General features: G+C 42.9%; 1 protein-coding gene across 4 annotated transcripts in view; it reads right to left on the reverse strand.

Annotated features, from left to right (window-relative positions):
• Positions 1-20,273, reverse strand: part of SORCS1 (sortilin related VPS10 domain containing receptor 1) — a 519,072-nt gene that overhangs the window by 70,891 nt on the left and 427,908 nt on the right. For all 4 annotated transcript variants that reach the window (XM_044240472.1, XM_044240471.1, XM_044240469.1 and 1 more), the window contains exons 15-18: positions 19,476-19,593; positions 17,049-17,179; positions 13,522-13,635; positions 252-423 (exon numbers count right to left, since the gene is read on the reverse strand). In XM_044240472.1, the coding sequence (XP_044096407.1) occupies positions 252-423; positions 13,522-13,635; positions 17,049-17,179; positions 19,476-19,593 (535 nt within the window). The remainder of the gene's footprint in view (positions 1-251; positions 424-13,521; positions 13,636-17,048; positions 17,180-19,475; positions 19,594-20,273) is intronic.

Consider the following 20,273-nt stretch of genomic DNA (forward strand, 5'->3'; position numbering starts at 1 on the left):
AAAGAACTTCCAAGAAATGACCTATTAAGTAAGAGCGAAGAACACCTTGCGGTAAAACGAGATTAACTGCGGGTAAGAGCAACAGCAACAAACCAAGGAACCAAAAGGAGAAAAAAATTAAAAATATCCCCAGCGTTCAAAATGGAAAAAAAAAAAAATTAAACACAACAAAAACACACGTAAAGCAAATAGGATTGCCTAGAAAAAATCAGTGGCTCTAGAAGGTGAAGTGGCTGTGGGTCTGGTCCTACCTCTTCCAGCTGCACCATGAGAGTAACGTTGTGCCCTTGCTCCGCTGTCAACTTTCCGTCCGCGGTCACGATGCGCAGCCCCCGCGGGGCCTTCCCGGGACACTTCTGCGGTTTGGCGGTGTACTGTTCTCGCACTCCGTCCGTGCAGTTATTGGAAACCACTTTCCTATACCTACATGGAGAAAAGCTCAAGTTGTATCCAGGTCATTCCAATTCGGATCACTCCCAATTTTTTTTTTTTTTTTAAGATTTTATTTATTTATTTGACAGAGAGAGATCACAAGCAGGCAGAGAGGCAGGCAGAGAGAGAGAGAGGAGGAAGCAGGCTCCCTGCTGAGCAGAGAGCCCGATGCGGGACTCGATCCCAGGACCCTGAGATCATGACCTGAGCCGAAGGCAGCGGCTTAACCCACTGAGCCACCCAGGTGCCCTGGATCACTCCCAATTTTTTGAGCTGGACCCGCTACTGCGTAGCCTGGCGGGCGAGGGAGAACCACACTTCATGGTGCTCTGAGAACTAGAGCTAATTCATATGAAACACCCATTGGAAAGGACCCATCATCATAGTAACATACTGTGCCTACTGTTAGCACTTGAAGAGATTCTTTCATTCAGTCACTCAATCATTTCGCTTCAGAGCTATGGGAAATGCACAAGAGTAGAAGGCGTGGTCCTGGGCCTCACTAAATTTATAATCTTTATTTTTTTTAAAGATTTTATTTATTTATTTGACAGACAGAGATCATAAGTAGGCAGAGAGGCAGGCAGAGAAAGAGAGGAGGAAGCAGGCTCCCTGCTGAGCAGAGAGCCGGATGCAGGGTTCGATCCAGTCCCCGGGATCATGACCTGAGCTGAAGGCAGAGGCTTTAGCCCACTGAGCCACCCAGCCGCCCCTATAATCCTGAAGAGTTACATGTGGATAATCCAGGAGACACTTTAAAGGCTATAGAACTGAGGGTTAAAATGAGTACTGTATATTGCAAGGGCATTTGCAATTCAGATAAAGACTGTTATGGATTATGTGATTCAACATTAGACCCCACAGAGGATGCTGCGGTAATAGTTTTGTACAGAAAGTTGGCTAAATTTGAGAGCTCGTCCTCAATATTTTATGAGGGACTATACTGGCTAAATATTGAAAACTCCTATTAAGTAGACCAGTCTAGAGATTGTGTAAACCTTCCCTCCTCTCTTGCTTATTTCTTTTTATTTTAGCTTTAATAGGAAAAAATAAAGATTATTCTACAAATGTGTCCTATGCAATTTATAGATTCATAATAAATTAGAATCTGTGGTTTTAGAACAATTAACCTTTAAGACTTTGAGCTTCGATGTTCTCTGTTCATCCTTCTGTGTGGGGTCCACAGTAACTTCTCTGTGACTCAGATATCAGACTTCCCACGCCTACTTACCTAGAGTGAGTGGTGAAGCTCAAAGTGGAAGCAAAGTCTAAGGTCTTTCCACTCTTCTAGACCAGAGAAACTTTTAACATAAAGGGATAGATAGGAAATGTTCTAGTTTTCCCAGCTATATGGCCTTCGTCATAAGTACTCAACTCTTTGATTGTAGCATATAAGAGAACACAGATAATGCACAAAAGAATCAATACATCTGGGTTTCAGTAAAACTATATACAGATACCCCCATTTGACCTGCAGGCTATACTTTTCCAACCCTTTCGAATCTGGCCAATGTCCTTTCCTCTGTCCCTGAGTCTTGGGATGGACTGCCTAAGACCATGGTTGAGAAAGTCAAATTAAATACTGTCTGGGGAAGTACTATGAAAGCTGTGGATCACTACAAGGTCAATTATTAATATTTAATTCACCTCGTAGGGTAATTGTATAAATTAAATGGATTAATGTACACAGAGTATTTAAAACTGCCCCGATGATTAGCAAGTGCTTAGGAAATTGCTGCCAGTTATTTTTATTTAATATTCTTTCTCCTACCTGTTCATAACCTTTATGGCTTCCAAATGTCCTTGGGATAAGTCATAAATCCCATAATCTTGTCCAAAAAGACTTCCACAAGTGAACTGCCCTACATCTCTGAGTTCTTTCTCACCAAAAAGCTCATCTGCCCTAGTCAAACCTCTCTTTCCAGCCTCTGGAAAAGTACTTATTTTCTTCTGCTCTTTCTGCTTCTAGGTCTTCCCACATGCTCTCTGAGCTGCCTAAAATTTCCACTTTGGGTCACAGCTTCTGTCCTCTGTCTTTTCCTGACTGTGATGGTAAAATAATAATAAGTGAAATAGTAAGAAGTAGATATGTAGAGAGTATTTACTGTGTCCACCATTGCGCTAAGTTCTAAGCATGACTTTTGTCATTTATCTTCAAAATATTCCAAACAGTTCTGCTTAAGGAAGGTATTATTATCCTCAACATACAGATGAAGAAATTAAGATTTGTAAAAGTTAACCAGTTTTCCCAAGATCACCCAGTCAGGATCCCAGACAATTTGTCTCTAGAATATTCTCTCTTTACCACTAATATATTGCCTCTTTAAATGGAAGGAGATTGTCCCTCCTCTGAACTCTTAAAGGCTCTTTATGATTTACAGATAGGAACCTTCTTTGATGGTATTATATCTTCTTTGATGGTATTCCTATTGGTGACTAAAGTTCCCCCAAGGGCACCTCATCCCTGGGGACAGCAAAACTGATAATCAGGAGGCCCACACTGGGATGACTGTGCCATTTTAAATGTTGAAATATCAGCACAGCAGGTGGTTATTACCACTGCCCCCAAACCCTTCAAGCACCTCAGCTCATGAACCAGCTGCCACTAATCTGCACAATCCAGCAACTAAGGGGTTAACACCCTGCCCTGCAGGCAGCCAGGAACTCTGTTCTGGTACTAGGATCCCTACCGGTTCCACGGTCATTATCAAGTCTGAGCATTTTAAACATCCTTCCATCTACTATTTAAGTAAATCCATTTTAGGTGCTTAGGGGTGCATGCTGCTTAACAGAGAAAATAATGGCAGGCCGGAGAGAGAAGGAAAAAAAAAAAGGTGCCAGCGCTGGAGAGTGCTGACATCTGACATTCTGGCACCAGCAATGGTGGCAAGAAAATGACCAGCAATGTCACACAGTAATTACGGCATCCCAGTGAGTTTGTGCATCAGAAACTGCATGTTTCAGAGGCAAGGTGCCATGCACGTTATGATTTTTAATCGCTAAGCATCCAAGCACACCTGTGACTCTGTCTTGGAGAGGGAGTGGCTACAGGGGCAAGGACTCACCATCACCACTGACATCATCAGCTAGAGAACATTCCTTTTATTTGTCGCTCTTCTGACCAATCATTACCCCAGGCTTTCCTGAATCGTGCAGCAACGGTTCTGTTTAAATCCTAAGCACGAATCCAACCCCCCTGGGATTCTGCCATAGAGAAGACTGTTGGTAATTTTTTTAAAACGCTCATTAAAAAGCATTCTGAAGCCATTTTATTTCCTGGATGAAAATGGCATCACATTAGCCCTACCAGACCTGTCCCTGAAATTTAGAAGAAAATTGTGCAGAAATACAGAGTTCATTTACTCAAGTAAGCACCCACCTGCTTTTTGCATTACAGAATGGTTCTATTTCCATCCCAGCAGCTGTCCCTAGGTCTGAGTTACATAAATGAATAATGCATTTAATATGTTATTAAATGGGGCTGCTACCTCCATAATAACAAGGCAACTTATGATTATGTTGGACCTAAGCTCTGAATATTACAGGGATGCATTTAGTTGGGAAAGCATTCTTCAATCCGCCAAGAAGGAAAGTGCTTTGTAATGGCAAGGGAGTCTTTGTACAATTACTGAAAAGGAAACATTCTGCAAATGTGCCTTTGATATTACCGACCACTCATCAGTAGATAGTGTCTTATGACTTCAACAGCCCCAACTTCAGCCATTCTCTTCCTTCCCATCTTGAAACCCCTCTGTCACCTTTTCCTTTTTACCCCCAACTTCTTTGATTTTTCTTCTGTGCTTCCTGCAAGTCTTAACACAGATGAAGACTGTAGTTTTTCTTTGTGAGTGTAAAACTGGAAAAAAGCCATGAAGGTCTTCATAGTCTGTGATTTTACTATTTAGTAGGTTTTTGTTTGTTTGTTTGTTTGTTTCTTTTGTGCTTTTGGGGTGGTGGTGGAATACGGTGGAATATGACTGTTCACTGTAGGTTAAGGTGACAGGCGTAGTAGATTACAACCCTGTCTTTCAGAGTCACTTGCTGGCACTTTTAAAATAAATGGCTGCCAATATCCTGCTCCTAGGTATCTTGATTTAATTGAGAATTAGTTACATTATGATTTAGTTGAGAATTCTCGGCGTTAGTGTGTCTTTGTTTTTGTTCTAAGTTCCCCCTGGTGATTCTTATGTGCATCCAGAATCAAAGACCACTGCCCTCGTGGTTAAAACTAGTGTTGTAGAACCAACGTGACTGAGTTTAAATTTAGGCACTAACTGTACGAACCTGGGCAGTTACCCAAACTTCCTCTAATGCTTAGGTTCTCTGCCTGTCAAATAGGGACAGTTACAGAATCCTGTCAATAACCTTCTTGGGAGGATTAAGTGAGATACTACATTGAAAATGGCTTACCCTAAAGTCTGGTGCATTGTTAGAAACTTCGTAAATATTAAAATTTCAGTATTTAGTCAAAAAGTTAGTATTTAAAGTATTAAACATGAACTTGCTATTTTTTTTTAAAGATTTTATTTATTTATTTGAGAAAGAGAGACAGTGAGAGAGAGCATGAGCGAGGAGAAGGTCAGAGGGAGAAGCAGACTCCCCATGGAGCTGGGAGCCCGATGTGGGACTCGATCCCGGGACTCCAGGATCACGCCCTGAGCCGAAGGCAGTCGTCCAACCAACTGAGCCACCCAGGCGTCCCTGAACTTGCTATTATACAGCAAGTTCCCAGAAAAACGTAAGTGGCACTCTGATTGCCAAGATTATCTTAAGATCAAATCGAACCATGTCAATTTCTTTTTTAGACTCCTTCACAGCTTCCTGTGGGATTATTCACAGAGCGTCAAGTTGAAGTTTTCAGTCCAGTCCCGCAGTCTCTCTTCAGTGCGTTTTTCCAGCTTCAGCTCTTTCCCAACAGGTGTCCTGAGCCCCGGGTATAGTCAAGACTACACGCCTTCTTTTTTCCTGTGCTGTTCATTCTTTTTTGAATGTTCTTTCCTCCTGTCAAGCTTTTATTCATTCTTTATAAAAATCAGCTTAGAATCCATGTTTCTCTGTGTTGTCTCTTGCCTTTTTAGAGTAGTTACCCGCACGGCCTCACCGCGCTGGAGCTGAGGCGCTCGGTCTTCTTGAAGGGAGGCAGGTCTTCCAGTTACTGAGCTACGGTGTCCCTCATTGGTGCTCACAGTATGAAGAATTTAAATGGTCTATTTTCTTGGATCGTCCTGTGTGCCTTTCAAGGGAAGAATGCCATGCAACCCTCAACAAAACAAAAAATGGAACAAGCCTTGGGGGTAGAGAAGGGGACTAGCGGTGGGTACAGTGTATGACCAAGACTTAAAAGCTCCCTAGACCTAATGTCCCCATGTTTCAACAACAACAACAACAACAAAACCTGTGCAGTAGTGTGAACACCAACATTTAGAAAGAATGTGGTTCCGTAGCTGACTGTGCAGGTTGTCTGAGTTTTTCTGTTCAAAGGGAACGGCTCTCAGGACTTTTCCTTTAAAGTGAATAAGCAACCTTGGGATTAGGAGACCAGGAGGAGACTTAGCAGAAGGGAAAACAACTTCAGGGTAGAAGCACAAGTCATTTGTTTTGATTAGTAAAGGAATGTGACTTTATTTTGAATGCCAATTTGACGAAACAGGACATATGGCCATGCTAAACGAAATGACTGAAAATCAAGAATCATGAGAGTGACTCACGGAATCCACAATCTGAGTCAACGAGTTGTACAACTAATTTATGTAAAGAATTACCCTCCCCAACTTTTTTTTTTTTTGAGCACCTGCAGTCCTAGGAATCCCAAATTGGCCACGGACACATCAGAGCTTGAAGGGAGAGCAGAGATCATCCAATACGACGTCTCCATTTTTCACATAGGTAAAAGCAAACAGTCTCCAGCGTTTGCCAGTGTAACATGAGAGACGATCGGCAGCTCTGGGCCTCTGGACTGAGTCTGGTGTCTCTTGCCACTGTGCCATATGACCTGGTTGAGAATCCCTAACGCCAGTACCACCAGTGTGGGCAACCGAGCTCCATGAGGAACCAGGTCTCCGCATAGCGATGTTCACCTGCTTCTCCAACTCCCGACCTCAGTGTCATCCCATGAAAACACGGAAAACCGCATCCAAGCAAGGTGCTCTCAAGAGTCAGCTCCGCAGCCACGGATATTTACTGAGTGTCTGCGGTGACACTGCATGGCTCTTTGCTAGAGATCCGCCACACGGGCCCCTGCCATGGTGAGTTTGTAAATTATGCAAGTGGTTTCCTTTCTGTGGACTGTAAACACATGCAGCACTTTTAGGACCGATTATTCTCCATGATGCACGCTGACAAATCTTGCCAAGCAGATCAGCCCGAACATCAAAATCGCCTCCAGGCCCAGGAGCGGGGTCATCTGGGAGAAGACCACAGCCAGCCAGCCCTCAAAGCCCTTGGAAATACCGACTCCACGGCAGTGGCAGGATAGCCGGGGTCTAAGCGTTCTCACAGCCGATACAGAAAGGAGTATGTTTCTAGAAAGCATTTTTAAAATATTCCAAATGTATGTTGATAGTATGGACATTACTGTTTAGCTAGAATTTATGCATATATATGTATTTTTCCCCCAGACCCGCTAAATGTTCTTACATAGATACTGAATTAATGTTAAAAACTAATGCTAAAATTAATGCTAAAAATCTTTTTTAAGCCTCCTGAGAATCTCCGCAGTATATTAAGAAACAAACCCTGAGGAGCAGTAAGAGCTGTCACCGTACATTCTTTTAGGAGGGATTAATGGCTTCTCAAAAGAAACTCCACAGACAGAAATTTCTATACACTTACTTTTTTTTTTTTTAACACATCTAGAAATATCCCTAGCTTAATAGCAAGAAGAAATCTGTCCCCTGAGAAGATTATCTTGGATTCTTATAATAAACCAGCCCAATGCTCACTTTATTTTATATTTACAGAATCTTTTACGGCTGGCCTGAAACAAGCAATGTCCTAGTTAATTTAGCAACTTAAATTTGCAGCATGTTCCCTGGATCCAAAACCGTATAAACAAGATTTAACATATATAAATAAGTACAACTAGAGATTGTGCTTTGTGTGTGTGCAAACGGAGATATTTATAGACACAGATGGAGAAACAAAGAGAAACACATTTAGGGTAATTTCAGCACTAAAATGCAAGAAAATACACGAATGAATACTGATTTCATTCTATTTGGACAAAAGGAACCTGCTCACCAATCAGGTAAATGTGTTATCTGCCTTGAGTGGTGGAGAGGGACACACACGTTTTGATGCCTAGTAGTTTTTAATCATGTGTCTTATGAGTGTACGCAGGTGATTATTTGTTTTACAGATGAATGAAACCAGGGGCTTAGATGAAATATGTCCTAGATCTCAGTGCTGCCGTGACTACTAAGGGTCAAATAAATGTCAGGACTATAGATACACAACAAAACAGTGTCTCCCTTCTTTTTTATTTCACTTCAGAGAACTCCTTAGATGATGCCTATTGGTGATGGTATCCGCATTTTGCAAAGTGACTACTCTCTCCTAGGTACTGGGCTACATGCTTTATATACAGTGTTGCATTTAAGTCAAACCCCAAGAGCAGATAGTAACATTTTATAGGTTAAGAAGCAATGGCTCAAAGAAAGGAAGCACTTGCTAAGATAACAGTAAATGGCAGAAGTCATTTAAAACCTTTACTTGTTTCATTCTAAAATACATCTCTTTTTCACCAGACAAAACATCCCCACTATATTTCATTTCCTGCCCATATAATAGGCTGTGGCATCGGTATCAGCCTCCTGGCTTTCCGTGGATGGACCAGCACGGGGAAGGCGTGAGGGCAAAGGCTGAAAAGAGGCAGGGAGCTTACTATGGAGAACACAGCAGAAGTTTGCTCACATGTGGTTCGCTGGTATGAACCTCAGAAGTCAGACATCACCAGACCAAGGACTAAGGACAGGAAGCGCTGGCCTCCTAGAGGAATTTTGCACTCATTTCCGCTCTTATTCCAACTCTCTTTTCTAAGACCTAGTCAAGAACTAAAACAAAGTTTGCACAACTGTTCACGTCTATCCAGCAAAGTTGATAAAAATTTTGGCGTCTCCCGAAAATAGTATTTCTATTAGGCATAATAATAACCGTTGCTAGACTTTTTCCATTCTGGTGAAGTAAGCAAACCCGTGAACACTGCTGTAATATACAGGGTAAAAAGGTGACTCTGAAGGCACCTTTATAAAGTGAAGCATTACAAAAAATAAAAGGAAAGGAAGGTTTACTTGCAGGCTTTGAACTAAACTCTCAGAGGGTGCTGCTGGGAGATTTGCTTGTTAAACTTCACTGACCAGGGCGGTCATTCCCTAGTCCCTTTCAAAAGTTCAAGTTCTGATGCATGTCTGCACCCTGGGCTCTGCTGGAAGGGGTGTGGTGAAGCCAGGGAGGACAACTGAGGATGCTCTCATTCACAGGCTGACCTTGGCCTTGAGGTTCCTCTGTACTTCATTCCAGCCTGATGCCAATACAGGATCCAAACTAACAAAGCACGGGATGCCCACAGGTGGCTAAAGCTGACAGGGGAGAGACTGAGGGTACATGGTAGCTCCTTAGTCTATCAACTTCCAGGCACTGGCATCGGGTGACCCTTTCAGCCTGATCATCTCCTATTCCTTTCCCTGGAGCGACCTTCCTTACTTTGTTACTTTGAGAAATCCCACTCAGCCTTCTCTTAGAGAATCTGTTGACATTTGTATTATAAAGGAGGATGGCAGTTAATGCAAATGAATCTGTAACTTGCCAGACTCCTGGCAGTCTGTGAGCCGGAATCCAGTGTTTTAATTGTTTGGGGGAAATATTTGGTTTGCTTCGATCCTCAGGTCTAAGAAGTAAGTGGTTGGTTCGGTGGGATTTGCTTTATAAGTCAGCAGAAAACACTTCTAATTGCCAAAAGAGGATCCAATTACCTTTGTGTGTTTTTATAACAATTATTATGGTACTAGGATGTTAACTTGGCAACATTGTTTATGGTGGCAGAAAATAGAAAATAACCCAAATGCCCATGACAGGGAATGACAAAGCAATACTAGGTGCTTTAACGCTCTCAAATGAAAAGAAATTAGATGGCCGGTAGCCATCTGTCCTTTGTTTAGAAAGCTGTTTAAGACATATTTCTGAATGAAAAGCAACATAGAAAAATAACATATCTGGTAGGAAATGACATGTAAGAACAACCTCCCAAATTAGTTTTGTATATTTTTTCTTGGCATAAATTTTTGCTGACACATGCAAAGTGTCTGGAAGCAGGCCTATCGAAAGTCACAGTTGTGCAGGAAAAGGGGGCAGAAGAAAGGGTAATGATCTAAATTGTTTTTTAAACAGAAAACATCTGTATATATTTCTTTTGCAATTACATATTTTTAAGTGAAAAGTTCAATGTCCGATGGCAGCTCTAAAGCAGCTACAATATTTAATACAAAATCTGTGCTTATGAAATGGGGGTGGGGGGAAGGGCTGGAGGAACACTGCATTTTTTTTTTTTCAATTTCATCTATACTTTACCTCTTGCCAACTTTTGCGTTAGCTACAGACCCAGTAAATAGGACTTTGATGGGCTGAGGCCTTTTTTTAAGATACTTACAGGGACCGGTACCAGCTAAGGGTCTTCTTGTTCTTACTGCAGAATGTACAGGGAGGCGATATGCCCACCAGTGAGGTGATGATTCACACGCTTTCCCTGCGCTTTAGCCCACAGAGCCCCGTGCGAGTGATCACTCTCCACCCAGGAGTACCTTGGTTTTGAGATCAAGGCAATTACCCTTCCTGCTGATGGCTGGAATTTATCAAACCTCCTCTTTACACAAGCTCCGCACTGACACAGATGCTTTTCTAGAAAGAGTCTGAAGAGAATAGATGAAACCAGTAGGTAACTTAACAAAAACTTTTGGGGTCAGATGCTGTCATCTAACACTCACTTATATGAACAACACTCCAGGAGTGGACAGGAGCCCTAGGGAATAATGCCTGTGATTCTGTGATTAATAAACATCACTGCAGGACACCTGGGTGGCTCAGTTGCGTAAGCGACTGCCTTTGGCTCAAGTTATGATCCTGGAGTCCTGGAATTGAGTCCCGCATCGGGCTCCCAGCTCCATGGGGGGGTCTGCTTCTCCCTCTGACCTTCTCCTCGCTCATGCTCTCTCTCTCTCTCTTTTTCTCTCAAATAAATAAAATCTTTAAAAAAAAATAAACTGCCTTGACAAACATTTATCTACCTGGACACTTATGGCTGAATCATATTTTTAATTGAAATTTTCATAGGGCATAGATAAAAAAAATCCCACTGGATAGGTTATTATGATTTATTCATTTCTGATGTTTTATTTTATAGGAGCCAGAGTTTACTTGAATTTCACATACTAAGTTTATCAAAGGAATGGGGAACCTTATTTAAGGGTAGCCTAAAATGTGTGTATGTGTGTGCGTGTGTGTGAGCGTGTGTGTGTGTGTGTATTCTTAATACACCGAAGAGTGAGGGTCACTGCCTATACTCTGCCTTGCTCCAGTGACTTGAGTAGCACATGGAATAATTTAGACCCCTCTGTACTGGGACCTCCCTTCATCAATACCAAAGAGAAATGATATAACTTCCTTGACTGAGTTAGCGAAAAAAAAAAAAAAAATCAATTCAGAAACTGGTGTTAGGGGTTCCCAGTGCCCCGCACAATGTCTAAACATGCTGGTGTGTGCAAGTAATAACACTCGGCCCTCTGGCTCTCCCTCACCGTTAAGGGTACTGTTCCAGCAGCTCCCTTCCTGGTTTTCCCACGGTGCTGCATTCTGAAGGCCTCACCGACCCCACCGCTGTAAAAAGGCCATTTGTAGTTTTCTCAGGTTTTAAGTTATGCTGCAAATAAATCACAACTTAACCCTATATTCTAAAGTTCTGGGAATCCCTAACCTCAGAGATAAGAACACTTGAGGGTACAAGTCTGTGTTGTTTCCCCTCCAGTTTTCCTGCAGCGAGCATGAGAAACAAGAAGAGAATTTCTCAAGCAGGACAGGCCTCCTGGGGAGGCGTCCCCCTCCACCCCACCTTCTGTCTTTAGTTCCTCTCTTCTTCATGATTTAAGACCAGGATTTTCAAATGTGCACATGTGAGAGCGAAGAGTATAAGGAATACCCCTGCTCCCCACTAATACCCACTTTCAAAGATTTTCAATAGCTGTTTTTTAACGTTTAAAACAAATGCCACACACCATGTATCTTTAAAAGGTCTTGGGATGGCTCAGTGAGTTAAGTGTCTGCCTTTGGATCATGTCATGATCCCAGGGTCCTGGGATGGAGCCCAGAGTCCACCTTTTGCTCAGCAGGGAGCCTGCTTTTCCCTCTGCCTGTTCTGCCTGTTGCTCTGCCTGCTTGTGTGCGCGCACGCTCTCTTTCTCTCTCTCTCTGATAAATAAATAAATAAGCTTTCTTTTTAGTCAGACCAAAATACCATTATCACACACAAATATATAACTATATTTAGTTAATACAATAAATATAATATAAAATACTTAGACTTAGATATAACATGATCTATCACCTGTGATAGTTTTATGGGTCAGTGTGACTCCGCCACGGGTGCTCGGGTATTTGGTCAAACATGATTCAGGGTGGTTCTGTGAGGCTTGTTTTTGATGACCTTAGCATGCAAACTAGTAGAACGCGTAAAGCCGACTGCTCTCCCAATGTCCAATATGTTGGAAGGCCTCAAGAGGAGAAAAAGGCTTACCCTTTTGTGAGCAAGAGGGAATTCTTTGGCCTGATTGTCTTCAAACTAGAAATTCACCTTTTTTTTCTGCCTTCACACTTCTGCTGCAACACTGGCTCCTCCTAGATCTGAGCCTTCTGGCCGTTAGACAGAACTATACCTTCAGCTTTCCTGGTTCTGACTTGGACTAGAAACAAACCTTCAGCTCTTCTTGGTGTCCAGTTTCCCAAGTCACTTTGCAGACCTTGGCACTTGGACTTGCCACTTCCATAATCTGTGATCCAATTCCTTATAATGAATACACATACCTATATATCTATTATCTCTATATATCTACATGGTCTCCTATTGGTTCTCTTTCTCTGGGGATCCCTGATGAATACATCACCTAATCACTGGACCATATTCCATTTCTCCAAATGGCTCCAAGATGTCTTTTTACATTCTGCCTGAATTAGAATCCAAGTAAGTCCACATAATATTTTTAAAGTCCATAAACATCAATTCCACTTGTGGAAAAGTCACAGAATGTTTTCTCTTTTATGGTATTTCTTTTCTTCTTTTTTTTTTTTTTAAGAATTTATTTATTTATTTGACAGAGAGAGGCCACAAGTAGGCAGAGGAAGGGAAGCAGATTCCCTGCTGAGCAGAGAGCCAGATTCGGGACTTGATCCCAGGACTCTGAGATCATGACCTGAGCCAAAGGCAGAGGATTAACCCACTGAGCCACCCAGGCGCCCTATGGTATTTCTTAAATAATACTGGATAAGTCCTACAATGCAAAACATTAAAAAAAAAAAAAAAACAAAAACAAAAAAAACAAACTTTTAGAATCTGATTCCATATTTATAAAGATCAGAATGTATGCCTTATACATTTCAAGACTGGACGTAGGAAGAAAAAGAAACACGTCTCAACTAATAGCAATATACTCTTGAAAAGTCAATGAGCTTCTTTGTTCGCTCTAGCTTCCGCATCTATAAAATAGGAAATGCACCTATGAGATATTTGCTTGGCCTTTTTTCACAGAGATGCAATGAGGGGGAAAGGTAGCTTCCCAGAAATAGTTCTGAAATAATGTATCAAAAAGTGAAGAAATTTATAGATTACCATCCTCCTCCTCCTCCAAGGAACCTGTTTTCTTTATTTGCAACTGAGGTCTTCTTTTCAGATGAAAATTGCACTATTAATACATATCTGTGCTGCATTACTAACATGAACAAACACCCTGTGCTGCAGTGAAAAAGCCCAGGTCTTCGATCAGACATAATTCTGTAAGTTTAACACCGGCTGAAATCAGACCTCTCCAGGTCACTACCACAGACACTCACCCAGTACTGTTGAGATAACTCTGTCCTAAGCTGCAGTCCTTGGACAGAGAAGACGGGTTGAACCAAAATGCTGGAAGACACTGACCATTGCTGTGTCGCTCATACCCATAGTCACTGTGGGGGAAAGAGCCAAGAGAGACCGTCAGTACGTTGCAAAATCTCTAGAACAGTTTCATGGTAGCACACAGCCAACTTCTACTCTAGTCAGTTAGTCAAACAACAAGATTCACTGAATCAATACCAATACCAAAAATGGAACGGTTTTTTCCCCCTGTGGAATATCAATTAATTACCTATGACAATACCCCACATTTCCAGAAAAGCTGACTTGAAAGCAACAGAGAACCCTGTGTAGAGACAGAGGCTCAGTGACCAATAATTCCAAGTAACTGTCTTTAAGCTGAGAGAGCAGATGATGTTCTCGTGAGGAGAATACACAATACTGACGGGGGTTGGGCCCCAAGAAAGCTGCAGTTAGAAAATGGGCAATGGGGGTGCCTGGGTGGCTCAGAGGCTTAAGCCTCTGCCTTCGGTCTGGGTCGTGATCTCAGGGTGCTAGAATTGAGCCCCAGATCGGGCTCTCTGCTCAGCAGGGACCCTGCTTCCCCCTCTCTCTCTGCCTGCCTCTCTGCCTACTTGGGATCTCTCTCTCTGTGTGTGTCAAATAAATAAATAAAATCTTAAAAAAAAAAAAAAAAGGAAAGAAAGCAGGCCATGGTGGAGGCTTAAGCCTCAGTGTACACATCACTGATGCAAACACAGCCACACGTGGCACAATTCTCATCACTGGTGATGTCTTTGGGGTGCTCTTCCAAGACATCTGGATCTACCAAGCAGAGCTGAGCCAGGTCTCTCTGTGCACGCTCCATATGCTTCAGAGTCACGGCAGAAAAGGAAATGTCCTTCAGGGCTGTCATGAACACTCCCCTGAGGAAAAGGTTTTGTTTTTGTTTTTGTTTTGTTTCCCAGTCAGTTAGCATCATCCCAGTTAGTTGGGACTCACGGCTTTAAATCCTCTCCATAGCTTGGAAAGAGTCATAGACTTTTCTCTCCCTCTCCTCTCTTTCTTGCCTCCAGGGGCCTCCACATGGCCTGATAGTCTTGGCTTCTGGAGGATGAACTTGGGCACAGAGGATGACAACAAATTGCACCTCCACAGGCACAGACAAATCAGTAACCATTCGCATTAGTACGAATTGGCCCATCTGCGTAATGGAGGTGAGATGCTGGCTCACGAGGGGCGGGAAGCGAGAAACAGGCTAAGCAGCCAAGGGGCCTGTCACCAGGCAGCTGGCACTTAGAATTCTGCACATATCAGCTGGATTTGGTGCTGGTTCAACACAGCATGGATAGGAAGACTTCAGAAATGCTGCCTACAGGACACCCGGTGTTCGTTTCTGGGAATTATTTTACAAATGCTGAAGAATGGCAGGCAAGGTCGTCTGGGGGACTGTCCAGGGGAGAGCCAAGCTGAGAGGGAACATTTAGTGACAACCACCTTTTCTTACGCTGCAGTCAAGTGGAATCACGGAAGCTCTAGCTACGGGGAGAGACTCAACAAGGTCATGGTGGGTCTTCCAAAATATTTTTGGAAATCATGCAGTAAACAAAAATCCCATTTGACCAGAAAAACTTACAATGGCCTCATTTATGATTCATTACCCACTTCTCAGAATACATTTCAGTTAGTGGTACGAGTAGCAGATTCCAATCACAGATGAATGCAAGAACTGGGCCAAGACTGTAGGGGAGTGAGGAAGAAAGAACGGGAGAAGCCTAATTGCCTTCCTTACCCTCTGGTCCTTTCACTCTAGACTAAAACTTAAAACTGAGAAATGAAAAAGAAAAACAAGATATGACAACGACAACAATAAAAGACTAGCTTATTTTGGAACCTCGTAGAAAAGATGCCTGCTGACCAGTATTTTCAGGAAAAATCAGGGAATTGGGATGTCTCATCTCACTTTTTCTCTTTGCTTTCCTACCAGCATAAATTTGCTCTTTACAGAAGGATGACTACATGCTAAGGCTGAAGTTAAATGACTGAGATAAAATGTTAACTTCCTTTACAGGCCCTCCTTGAATAGAGGGGATAAAGGAGAAGCAGTCAGAGGGATGGTCTTTAAAATTCCACGGACATTTTCTCAGTGACTATATTTCAAGATGTCAGTCCTGAAAGGTAGGGCGGAGGTAGGATACTTCTATCATTGTTAATAACGGTGTACTGGCTAAGACAGAAGTTACAGCTAGAGAGGCCCCCGCAGATTTCCTTGTGAACTTCAATGTAACTGAATTTCTGTTGGTCTCTGACTGAGCCCAAGATTACAGCACTGGCTCTCGGCTTGCCATGTTGACCAACAAGAGGACAACAGCCTTGGGTTATCAGACTGAGGGCTGGTGGCCAATCCTGGCAGGCCTGCACCGGACCATTTATTCAGAGAATGTCTCCAGAGGTTTACCACGAGAGAAGACTTACTTTTTCTGAGTCATATGGTGTGTACACAGCTATGTGGCATGTACCCAGCCCAGTCACTGATATTTTGATGATCAGATAAGTGATCTGTGATTGCTATACAGGCAGATATCTGATACAAAAGGAATGACTTTGGTTTCTTATGTGGGCCAGGTTTCAATTACTTAACACTGACATCTATATTCAATAATTGCTGAATATATGTGTTTACATATATAAATTTAAAGAAAAATAAAGAGAAGAAGAAAAAATAAATGAGATGGATATGATGAAGGGAGTTACCACCTACTTATCCTCGATCATTTCCAGTCCTACCTGAAGGCCAAACCAGAACAGAGCAAGGGCAGCACTGACCCCATAGGCTAGCTTTCCGCTTACCAAATGCTCCGGAAGGAATGCTATGGTGCTCAAATGTCTCAGTCCTTTCCAGTTTATACTAGCTGAATCCTGGAAGAGGGAGAAGTCTTCTGCACCACCAGCTCCACAGAACCACAGATCGCCAATGCCACTGAATCAACCCTTGCGCTGAAGTCTTGTGCTGAAGTCTTCCACACCTTGCACAAGCAATCATCAGCTAACGAACCACTGACTGAAAACTTCCCAGGACAGCACATCTACTGCCTTCTAAGGTCATTGTTCCCCCACTAGGAACCTAAACTCTAGGAGGTCTTTACCTTGCGCCCAAATACATTTGCTGTCTGAGAAGTCAACTTACTGTTTTCAGTTCTGTTGTCTGATGCAACTCAGGGTGGATGTGGTCTCTTTTTTTGTCCTGAGATCTATCAACTATGTGAAGCTCGTTATCAGCTATCTTATTAATCCTCTTTCGGTCCAAAGAAACTTCTAGTTTTTCCATATACATATGCCCATAGCTAATGAACCATGTTGTCTTCAAGAGGTAATTTCATAAGAATATGAGGCTTGTGACAGCATATATATATACATATGTATATATATATATATTCGCTACTATTATTTCAAATCTTGGCTTTCATTAAGACGCACGTGGATTAGATACATGGAATGACCCCATGGAGTGACAGCACAAACTTACCAGTCAAAATCAGCCTCTGTGCAGACACAGGGTTCAGATTCCATAGCTCCTGCATACTTCCCTTGCATACACTTACGCTCTGATTTTCGTTTCTTGTATATCCTTTTTGCTCCCATGATGCATGCTTCCCCCTGTAAGGAGACAAAGGATCCCAGGCAGTTGGGGACATAGCTCGGACCCTCCCTTCTCCACATCAAGACACTCGGGGAGAGATTCCCAAGACTTAGTGTAATCTGGACACAGGTAGCCTGCTTTGTGCTAACAGCATTTTACTATTTTTTTTTAACAGCATTTTATTTTTGATGTCTAGAACCCTAGTGTAGAATGCAACTGTAAAGACAATTCTAAGAAGCTTGGAGGGTGTGTCAAAAAACATCATTAATTCCTCATGTATTTGGCAAACCTTTGCTTGGCAAGGTATGAGACTCCATGCTACAAGGGACACACAGAAAACTCAGACTCAGCTTTTAACAAATAAATGTACTGCCGACAAATCTATGGTAATTAAGTTCAATTCTTCTATAATAAAAGATTTATGCACCTGGTCATTTACGAGCATATGAAAGAAGAGTATTGCTAAGAAATATAAAGATCCATTTTGCCTCAATTTATTGTGCCTCTGCCCACACGACTTTATAGCACGGATTTTATGTCCATCTACCAGACAAGCGAGAGAACTAAACTCAGTGTTTCTCTACAAAATAAATAAAAGCTTTGAATACCACAGTGCCTGTGGATCCCAAAGGGGGAAATAACAGCAATGTAAATGAGCAGTGATTTTATTGTTGAGTCTCCAAAAAAGAGTATACGATTTTGGCGGATGCAGCCCGAGCTGTCAAACACAGCTATGCGTCTGAAGGACAGCAAAGAGTTTTGTCCCTTGAGCAAATTCCTTTTAATTGGCTCCATCTCATAGACACATCTAGATGTAAATATATAGAATATCTAGATGTAAATAGATATTCCAGCTGACCCTTGAGCAATGCGGGAGTTACAGGTTCTAACCCTCTCACACAGCCAAAAATCCACGTAAAATTATGACTCCCCCCGAAACTTAACTACTAATAGCTTACCACGGACTAGAAGCCTTCCTGACAATGTAAATAGCCAATGAACCACAGATTTTGTATGTTACATGTATTACATGCTGTATTCTTACAAAAAGTAAGCCAGAGAAAAGAAAATGGTATTAAGAAAATCATGGGGTGCCCTCTGCCTTCAGCTCGGGTCATGGTCTCGGGGTCCCGGGATCGAGCCCCGCATCGGGCTCTCTGCTCTGCGGGGAGCCTGCCTCCCCCTCTCTCTCTGCCTGCCTCTCTGCCTACTTGTGATCTCTGTCTGATAAATGAAGAAAATCTTTAAAAAAAAAAAAAAAGAAAGAAAGAAAATCATAAGGAGGAGGGGCGCCTGGGTGGCTCACTGGGTTAAAGCCTCTGCCTTAGGCTCAGGTCATGATCCCAGGGTTCTGGGATGGAGCCCCGCATCAGGCTCTCTGCTCCGCAGGGAGCCTGCTTCATCTTCTCTCTCTCTCTCTGCCTGCCCCTCTGCCTACTTGTGATCTCTGTCTGTCAAATAAATCAATAAAATCTTAAAAAAAAAAAAAAGAAAATCATAAGGAGGATAAAATGTATTTAGAGCACTGGACTACATTTATTGAAGAAAAAATTTGCATGTAAGTGGACCGGTGCAGTTCAAACCCATGTGGTTCAAGGATCCAGTTGTACTTAGTCTAAGTTTGGGGATACAATGTGTTACTGCTTGACTATAGTGATGGCTATGCAGGGGGACCTGCTGTCCCTCCTTGGAGGAACCTGCAGAATGACTTCCACTTTGGAAATCAAAGGAGAGATGCTTTCAGCTACAAGCTGATCAGTTGAGGACCCAGAATGAAGGAACGCTTCCTATTAATGATTCTGCGTCTTTGTACTTTGAGTGCCTTGGAAGGAGGCAAGAAGCACCACCTAATCCCAGGGAACTGCAGGGTGACAGGGAAGGATTTGACTGGCACCGCCTACCGGAGGTAATTTTATTATTTTATGTCTCCGTTTGCATTGCTCGATAAAACTGAAGACCCTGTCCTCACCCCTGCCCCTACCCTGCACCCACACGACGTGCTCAGATAAATTCTGTTTGGATCTGCGTGCTGAGTTGGTATTTCATTTTGAGTTGTAAGTCTAAGCCAAGCACATTTGCATTTTATCTCACTATATCCTAGTACAATAAAAAAAGAAATTATTTCACAACAAGCCATAAGTGTTGAGTTTGTTCACTGTTGTGGAACAGAAAACATGTAAGAAATCAGTCAGTGTAGCTTTAGATGAAGCCGGAGAGGTAAGCTGTGGCCGTGAGGACCCCGATTCCTACACCTGCACGACAGACACCCCATGCCCTCCACCCGGGACTGTCCCTCAGCTCGGCCCCCCCTACCTGGCTGTGCAGCTGCCAGGGTCTGTAGTCTTCCTCGGCACACCGTCGGTCGAAAATGGACTTGTAGTCCACCTTGACCAGCTGCCATTCGGAGCGGTGGCTGAAGTGTCCAAACACGCTACAAGGTTCGTAATGAGAAAAATAATCCCAATCAGAGCAATGCCAGTCGCTAGCCTGTGCTGGGGTTTACCGCGAGCTTATTAGCCCAACACTCAACACTTTACACTGAGCAGATCACTTAATCCCCCAAACACAGTGATGGGGAGGGTGACTGTTACTGGCTCTGAATCACCCATGGGGAATCTGAGGCTCAGAGCGTTTCGCTAACATGCAAAAAAGAAAGTCAAATCACGAAGAACCCATCCAGTCAGAGCCCAGAACTTGGGTGGAGTCTGACGAAAAACTCTCTTCTGCCTATTTACCACAAGAATGGCTGACAAGAAAATAAAACAGTTAAGGAAACGATCGCAGGCGCTGCCTTCGATGTGGTCCAGGATCACACACCTAGGCTCTCCTGCTAAGGTCCGTGGTTTCCACGGGTTTTGTGTTATTTCCCTGTCCTGCCTGTCCCTGGGGAGAGTGGCCAGGAGGGCCTGGTGGGGAGAACTGCGTCCCGCACTCCGCATTCTCTCCTTACTCGGACAAACTCAGGTATCTAGTCACCAGTCAGAGCCAACTGTGGAGAAAAGCCACAAAGTAGCCTTTCCTGTCAGCTCTTTTTCATCTGCTTTCTGCAAATATGAAAACTGGATAAAGGGGGTGCCTGGGTGGCTCCATCGGTAAATAGTCGGCCTTTGG

Source organism: Neovison vison, chromosome 2 (genome assembly GCF_020171115.1).
Source record: "Neovison vison isolate M4711 chromosome 2, ASM_NN_V1, whole genome shotgun sequence".
NCBI lineage: Eukaryota > Metazoa > Chordata > Mammalia > Carnivora > Mustelidae > Neogale > Neogale vison.